This window comes from Mustelus asterias, chromosome 17, assembly GCF_964213995.1.
Source record: "Mustelus asterias chromosome 17, sMusAst1.hap1.1, whole genome shotgun sequence".
NCBI lineage: Eukaryota > Metazoa > Chordata > Chondrichthyes > Carcharhiniformes > Triakidae > Mustelus > Mustelus asterias.
This window is the reverse complement of record NC_135817.1, coordinates 13021110-13029844: the sequence shown is the minus strand read 5'-3', so window position 1 is coordinate 13029844 and position 8735 is coordinate 13021110. Positions and strand designations below refer to the sequence as shown.

General features: G+C 44.6%; 1 protein-coding gene across 2 annotated transcripts in view; it reads left to right on the top strand.

The window, feature by feature from the left end:
- The first annotated feature begins 718 nt into the window (after window positions 1-718).
- The window catches only part of dgkh (diacylglycerol kinase, eta), a 545677-nt gene continuing 537660 nt past the window's right edge, over window positions 719-8735 (top strand). For both annotated transcript variants that reach the window (XM_078232299.1, XM_078232298.1), the window contains exon 1: window positions 719-999. In XM_078232299.1, the coding sequence (XP_078088425.1) occupies window positions 733-999 (267 nt within the window). In that variant the 5' untranslated portion in view covers window positions 719-732. The remainder of the gene's footprint in view (window positions 1000-8735) is intronic.

Genomic DNA, 8735 nt, shown 5'->3' with positions numbered 1-8735 from the left:
CCGTGTTTCCCTCTCTCCGTCTCTCCCCGTGTTTCCCTCTCTCCGTCTCTCCCCGTGTTTCCCTCTCTCCCCGTGTTTCCGTCTCTCCGTCTCTCCCCGTGTTTCCCTCTCTCCCCGTGTTTCCATCTCTCCCCGTGTTTCCCTCTCTCCCCGTATTTCCCTCTCTCCCCGTGTTTCCCAGTGTTTCCCTCTCTCCCCGTGTTTCCGTCTCTCCCCGTGTTTCTCTCTCTCCGTCTCTCCCCGTGTTTCTCTCCGTCTCTCCCCGTGTTTCTTTCCGTCTCTCCCCGTGTTTCTCTCCGTCTCTCCCTGTGTTTCTTTCCATGTTCCTCACTTTCTATCTCGCCTTGTGTTTCTCTCTCTTTCTATCTTTCTCTATCTTCTCCTTGTGCTTTTTCTCTATGTCTCCTTGATTCCCTCTATGTTTCTGTTTATTTCTCTCTGTATTATCTGTTTTTCTCTATTTCTCCTGGAATTATTTCTGTGTAATTATCTCTATCATTGTATTTTTTTCTGTTTCTTTTACTCTATTTATCTGCCTGTTTCTTTCTCTTGTTTTTCTCTCTATTTGTTTATATTTATCTGTCTCTCTGTTTATGTTATTCTGTACACCTTTTCTCTGTTTTTCTCTCCTTTTTCGCTCTGAATTATCTGTGTTTCATTCTCTCTCTTTATCTCTGTTTATCTCTTTCTCTGAACTTTCTCTCTCACCCTTGAACAGAGTCCGGCAGGAACATGGCGGCTAAGCCCGGAGGCGCCGCTCCGCGCTGGGCTGGGGCTGACAGGAAAGCGGCTCAATCTCACGCCAGGTCTTTCCTCTACTTGCAGGAATCCGAGAAGGCGGCGTCGGCGGCCGGAGCGATGGCGGGGCTGGGGCCCGGGGCCGCACAACAGCAGGCGGTCGGAGCCGCCGGGGATGAGTCCTCGGATAGCGATGGGGAGCACGAAGGGCCGCAGAAACTCATCAGGAAAGTGTCCACCTCCGGGCAGATTAGGAGCAAGGTAAGGTTCAGGCTGTGGAGGTGGTGATAAAGGGCCAGGCCGCAGCTCGGCTGCCCGTTGCTAGGCTCGGTTGCTAAGGAGCGGCCCCGATGGAAGCCGGCCGTCCCCATGGCAGCGGGAGTCAGGCCAGAGGCAAAGGTCCAGCTACTGGGCCACTGGCAAGTAGCCAGCCAGGTAACTTCAAGGAAAATATACCTTACCCTGACAAAGCATCACATAAAGGGGAAGGTTCTCATCTTCCACATAATCATTTTGAAGAAAGTTGGTAATCTAAAGATGTTCCAAGTACACACTCCAGGTCAGTCAGCAATTCCTGGCTGGTTAAACCATGGTGAACATCCCCTTTTGTTTTGTTTGGACTGCCATTTGGGTGAATTTGGGTGCCGTCAAAGGAAAGTCCAAGTTGGAAAATCAGTTCCTTTGAAAAATTCGAAAATAAGTTCAAGGTGTTGCCTGTCCTATACCACAGGTGTGTGTGTGTTTGCTGTGCAAAATATATTGGTTTCATTTTAATTGTGAATGCCAAATATGTCAGGCTTTTGTGCTGAGCAAGTTGATGCATATTTTAGTGAATCTCATTTTTGTCAATCTTCTCAGTGAAAAGTGGTCTGCATGTGAAGTGGGGTTAGATCCTGAGAATTAATTTGACCAAAGTACAGATATATTCAGTCCTTGTGTCCAAATAATTCCTAGCCTTATTTTTTATTTCTCTTACGGATTCTTCCGTCAGCATTGATAATTGAAACTCACTGTGTAAACTTGTCACAGTGTAATTAAACTCTCTCAACACTGGTGATACTGCAGTGTTTTCAATGGGAGTAGCGGGGTGCGAGTGGGGGTTGTGATAAGCATGAGAAGGTAATGCAAAATTCTTTTTATAAATATGGTCAGAGGAATATATGCTGAAATGGTTTACAGGCAGTGTGCACAGATAAATGATGTATCCATATTCAATTTTATGGTTTAGTATGTGACATTTAGTTAAATTAACTTTTTATTTATATCAGTTTGGCAAAGCTTTTTCATTTGTTTATAAACACAATGTAAATAACTTCATGGATGTTATTGCATTACTTGCACATTGCATTCATGTGAAGAAAATGAAGAATAGCCCTTCCTTTCCAAATAAAAACAGCCTTGTGTTTTCTTTGAGTAAGACATTGTACTTTTTAACGTAATTCAAACCACAATGACTGTAGTGTGGCATGTATTAATATAAACTGTTCAGTTAAATTTCACAGGGCTTTTTTTTTAGGATTGGCTCAAAATTCTTATTTGTCTAAGATTTTGCTTTCTTTTGAATTGCTTTTAAAAAGTACAGACATTATTAGCTCTGGAACCAACAGTATTTTACTTTAATTAATAGAAATCCTCTGGTGATGCCGACAGGGAGTCCTGGTATGTTCTGAGATATGGAGAATAGGATTGGGAATGGAGAAAGGACAGATGATTGGAGTAATTGTTTACAACTTGGAGGCTAGAGCACAAGTTAAGTAGGGATGGAGTGGAGTTAATTTCTTGTTATCTGAGTGTATAATAACCTTGGACCAGAGGCAGATACAAGTGTTCCTGGAGCAGAGAGTTTGTGGGACTGAGGCAGTTTTCTGTCAACAACAGCTTGCAATTATATAGTGCCTTTGACATGGAAAAATATCTGCAGTGGATCAGAGGCATAATAAAGAACAAATACCAAATCAAGACCAAATCAGACCCATATTGAAATAAAGAAGGCATCCCTCCAATTGGGATGAATGACCAAATACATTTGGTTAAAAAGGCGGGCTTTAAAGTCACAAAGCTACGTCTGATACAGTTCAGAAAAAAAGTCACAGGGTAGAATTTTACCGGCATGTCTGCCAGAGGTTCATACGATCCCACCCAAGGCCAATGGAAAATGCCGTTCTTCAAGCCTCGTCCAGCCCCGGAATTGATACAGGCGTGCCGGTAAAGTTCCGGCCACAGTTTCTTCTGTGTGTTTGCCCATTGTCAAAATTAAGTTTTCTTTGGGTTCAAGTGATGTCAGACCTTTACCATCGACAGTCATAGTTTTTAATCTGAAGGCTCTGGGTTCAGGCTCCCTCCAGAATTTGAGTACCTAGTCACCAATTCCCTGTATACTTACTGACCTACATTAGGCTTCCGATTAAGCAATGTCTTGATTTTTAAATTTCATCCTTCTTTAAAAATCGCCCCATGGCTTTGATTTCTGAAATCTCAGCCATTCCCACAACTCTCTCAAATATCTGGACAAATTGTATTCTGGCCTCTTGCAGATCCCCATTTTTAATTGCTCCACTGTTGATGGCCCTGCCCTCAGTTGCCTAAGTCCAAAGGTCTGGAATTTCCCTTCCCTTTGCCTCTGAGTGTTGCTGACCTTCTTTAAGAGACTCCTTAAAACACACCATCTGACCAAGCTTTTGATCATGTGACATGTTATGATGACCATGAAGGCCACGGAATCATTAATTGTTCTACCTGTGAGCTTTGTGCAGTATGAGCTGCCTTATTGAACAATCAGAGACTCACCCAATGGGAAGCAGCCAGCGGTATTTAAGCCTGTAGCTTTACCCGGACCAGTGTTGTAGGCCCCGAGGTGAGGGCTACCTGACTGTAAGCCATGGGAGTGGCCTTTTCCTTTGGTGCACAGTAAAGGGTGTTGGTGATGAGAAACAGTGTGGCTGAATTACATGACCAAATATCTCTTCATGTGGCTTGGCATGATATTTTGTTTTAAAATGCTCCTGCAAAGCACCTTGGGACATTTTATCACATTAAAGATGCAGTGGAGATTTACGTTGTTGTATTCGGCCTCCAGTTACTGAATGAACAAGATGATTATGAGATTTTGAAAAATGTTTATAATGATTTCAATGGTTTCCCCTGACTGCCATTGACCTCAGACAGCCATCGTCCTCGGACAGCCATCGTCCCCGGACCACCGGCTGCCGTCGTCCCCCGGCTGCCGTCGTCCCCCGGCTGCCGTCGTCCCCCGGCTGCCGTCGTCCCCCGGCTGCCGCCCGTCCCCCGACTGCGGCCCGTCCGCAGACCCCCCGACTGCGGCCCGTCTGCGGACCCCCGACTGCGGCCCGTCCGCGGACCCCCGACTGCGGCCCGTCCGCGGACCCCCGACTGCTGTGAACCCCTGACTGCCGTTGGCCCCTGACCTCTGACTGACGTCGGCCCCTGACCTCTGACTGCGGTCGTCTCCGGACCTCTGACTGCGGTCGTCTCCGGACTCCCGACTGCTTTCAGCCCCGGATTCCTGACTACAGTCAGCCCCGGACACTATCAAGGGTGGATAAATGCTACAATGAGACACAAGCATGTCAATTTCACTGGTATTTTAAAATAAATCCTCATTTTCTTCAAAGAGTTATTAAAACGTTCTTTGCTTGCAGAACTTTTTTGTTATAAGTATTCATAGTAATATAATTTAAATAGGTGCAGGGTTCATGATTACCAATCAGGAAAAGAGGTCTTTCAGCCAAAAACATTTGAGAACCAGTCTACTAGTGCTGGATGTTCTCCGACTAACCCTTTCCTTTACCCTATCAACAGAATACTACTGGCAGTCTTGGCCCGCCTCTTGCTCCTCAGAGATACCTTCGTTTGCCTCCTGCTCATAGTTCCTGCTCCTTAGGCTAGGTTTGAATGAGTGGCCAGTGGATTTTTGAGCTTATTGGAGTGGCTTTACTTTTGGCACTTAGCGCACAGGGTTACTTTGCTGCTCTGGCAGTGGGTGGTAGCCCTGTGCCGGTGCTGGGACGGACCCCAGGCTGAGCCCTGGCTCTGCTGTCCTGTAAGAAGTCTCACAAAAGCAGGTTAAAGTCCAACGGGTTTATTTGGTAGCAAAAGCCACTAGCTTTTGGAGCGCCACTCCTTCTTCAGGTAAGTGGGCGTTCTGTTCACAAACAGGGCATATAAAGACACAAACTCAATTTCCAAAATAATGGTTGGAATGCGAGTCCTTACAGGTAATCAAGTCTTAAAGGTACAGACAATGTGAGTGGAGAGAGCGTTAAGCACAGGTTAAAGAGATGTGTATTGTCTCCAGACAGGACAGTTAGTGAGATTTTGCAAGCCCAGGCAAGTCATGGGGGTTACAGATAGTGTGACATGAACCCAAGATCCTGGTTGAGGCCGTCCTCATGTGTGCGGAACTTTCAGTTTCTGCTCAGCGACTCTGTGTTGCCGTGTGTCATGAAGGCAGCCTTGGAGAATGCTTACCCGAAGATCAGAGGCCGAATGCCCATGACCGCTGAAGTGTTCCCCAACAGGAAGAGAACACTCTTGCCTGGTGATTGTCGAGCGGTATTCATTCATCCATTGTCGTAGCGTCTGCATGGTCTCCCCAATGTACCATACCTCGGGACATCCTTTCCTGCAGCGTATCAGGTAGACAATGTTGGCCGAGTTGCAAGAGTATGTACCGTGTAGCTGGTGGATGGTGTTCTAACGTGAGATGATGGCATCCGTGTCGATGATCCAGCACGTCTTGCAAGGTTGCTGTGGCAGGATTCTGTGGTGTCGTGGTCACTGTTCTCCTGAAGGCTGGGTAGTTTGCTGCGGACAGTGGTCTGTTTGAGGTTGTGCGGTTGTTTGAAGGCAAGAAGTGGGGGTGTGGGGATGGCCTTGGTGAGATGTTCGTCTTCATCAATGACATGTTGAAGGCTCCGGAGAAGATGTCGTAGCTTCTCCGCTCTGGGGAAGTACTGGACAATGAAGGGCACTCTGTCCGCTGTGTCATCATATAGTTTATGTCATCATATAGTTATTTCAGTGATTGTTCACCATGAGTCCAAAGGAAGAAAATGTCATCGGTGTATCTCGTGTATAGCATCGGTTGAAGTTCCTGTGCAGTGAAGAGGTCTTGTTCGAACCTGTGCATGAAGATATTGGCATATTGAGGTGCGAATTTGGTCCCCATGACTGTTCCGTGTGTCTGGATGAAGAACTGGTTGTTGAAGGTGAAAACATTGTGGTCCAGGATGAAGCGGATGAGTTGTAAAATTGCATCTGGAGACTGGCAGTTGTCGGCGTTGAGTACTGAGGCAGTTGCAGCAATGCCATCGTCGTGGGGGATGCTGGTGTAGAGTGCCGAGACATCCATTGTGACGAGGAATGCTCCTGGTTCAACTGCTCCATGTGTGTTGAGTTTCGGTAGGAAGTCCATAGTGTTGCGAGAAAAGCTGGGGGTTCTTTGTACAATGGGTTTCAGGATGCCCTCGACGTAGCTGGAGAGGTTCTCGCACAGGGTCCCATTGCCCAATATGATGGGACGGCCGGGTGTGTTTGCCTTGTGTATCTTCGGGAGGCAGTAGAGATCTCCAGCGCGGAGAGTACGTGGGATGAGAGCACAGAGGGTGCTCTGAAGGTCCGCATCTGCTGTCCTGGCCAGTGTAAGGGCCTTGACCAAGCTCTGATTGAAGTTCCTGATGCACACAGCCAGTCCAGCAGCTAGTCCTGTCGTAAGCACACTGCTGAAGGCCTCAGTGCATTGCCAGCAACTGCTCCAGGCTTGTGCGTTTGTTGCATTAGAAAACTGCCTCTGAGCGAACTGTATATCAATCTGTATTGGTTAATGTTTATTTTTAAAAAACATGGTTTTTAAACCAAGTTTTCTGATTTTCAAGAGTGTATCTCCTGATTTATGGGACATAGGGATGTTTGGCATGTCTGAGTTCCTCTTCTCCTTGTGACGAGGACAATGTGTAACAGTTACAAAGCATTGTGACAATGCTTTACTAGCAGCTGTTAGTTCATTGCTGATTTCCAAGTTTTTGTATCCCCATTGGTGGATTTAGTACATTATCTCTCGACCTATTTGGTTGTGATTAGTTGCTGTTTAATGATTATGATATGTCAGGCTACGATGCCAACTTTGACAAAGTGTTTCAAAAGCATGAGGGATGTGAGTTAGCAGCAAAAATTTGACAGAGATAATGTCTCCCTTAGGTTGAATAGAGTACTTGAAGTGCTTGGGTGTAAAGATGTTAAGTAATGAGTGAGAAATTTCAGATCGTTTTATTCTTGTGCTTTCTGATATTTACAGTGTTGGTGACAACGTATTTAGATTGGGTTGTTGAATCAAATTGGAAAATCAAATAGAAGAGCAGGATTCTATTTGAACCCAAAAACAAACGGTTCTGATGAAAGATTAAGCTGCAACGCTAACTCACTTTCTCTCCACAGATGCTGCCATACGGCTGAGTTTTTCCAGCATTTTCTATTTTATCTCAGAATTCTAGTTTCTTAATTAACATTGATTTGTGCTCTAGTTCAAAACACGACTGTGGTCCAACTTCATTAGATGAAGCAGAGACACTTGTGGTGTATCTAAGTTATAGCTGTATCCTGTTCATAAAATCTTTGTACCTATTTTAAAGCATATGTAATTTTGAATTTTGTGTGATTAATTGGCTGTAACCTGTGAACCACTGAATACGGATTTCTTTAAAAGATATACATTAGTAAATGTTTTCTCAGAATAACCTTCATGATAAGCTAGGAAAGGGCCACTGTGTAGTGTGTATACAATGCTAGAATTAAACCTTCCATTTGCTCCTTTAATAAGGTATTTGATCGATATGCATCTTATACTTAACACACTAAAAGCCATGAGTAAAGTCTGCATTGTACTTTAAACATGCTTGTGGTGCAAAAAGGTTTTACACCAGCAGGATGTTTCATCTTGTGGGGGAGACTAGAACTAAGAGACACAGTTTAAGAATTAGAGGTCTCACTTTGAGGAGAAATATTTTATTTCAGAGGGCTATTAGGATGTGAAATTTTCTTCCCCAGCAAGCACTGGAGGCTGGGTCATTGAATTTATTCAAGGCTTGAGTTAGATACATTTTTTAAAGATGAGGAAGTCAGGGATTAATGGGAGACAGACAGGAAAATGGAATTCAGGCCACAATCAGAACAGTCATGATCTTATTGAATGGCAGGGCAGGCTCCAAGGGCCAAATGGCCTACTGTTGCTCCTAAATCCTGTGTTCCTATGGTCAGCTGAAGACATTTAGACCTACCATTTTCCTTAGAAAAAAAATGTTAGAATAAAGTGATGTTTGAACATTTTGTTATCTATTAGTTTGTATTAAGTACTCTAGTGTATTACTTAATCTGAGGATGTTGACACTAAAATTGCTTTTATGAGAAAAAAAGTGAAAGTAATTTGCAATAACAATTCCAGTGTGAATGCTTCAGTCCATTTTTGGAATTTTGTTGCAGGATATTGGTGGGGATTCTCTCAATGTGTGCTGCCTAGAGAATATATAAACATTTTAAATCCGCGCCCACATTAGTTCCTGCCTACCTTGAATTACTGATTGTAACAGATCTTGGTGTTCTGATTTAGGATTTATTCCCTCAGTTACAAAGCATTTACAGCACAGAAGCAGACCTGTCTGCCCAGCAGGTCTGTGCTGCTGTTTATTCTTTCTATGGGCCTCCATCCACCTTACTTCATTGAATCCTATCAGCAATGTTCCCTGTAAGCTGGACAGTTGCGCATCAACCAGGAATGTCCTGTGCCTTGAGCCTCCCTTGTACATGCAACATTTGCTTTAAGATGCACAAATACGTGGTCATGTGTCAGATTTTAAGCGATCGTGCAGTGTGACAAGCAGGCTACGTACAGTAAACAGAAATTAGAGAGGATATCAGCACATCCTTCTATTCCTTGCTTTCACTTGCCTTATCCATGTGCTAGTAAGATCCACATTCCCACCTCT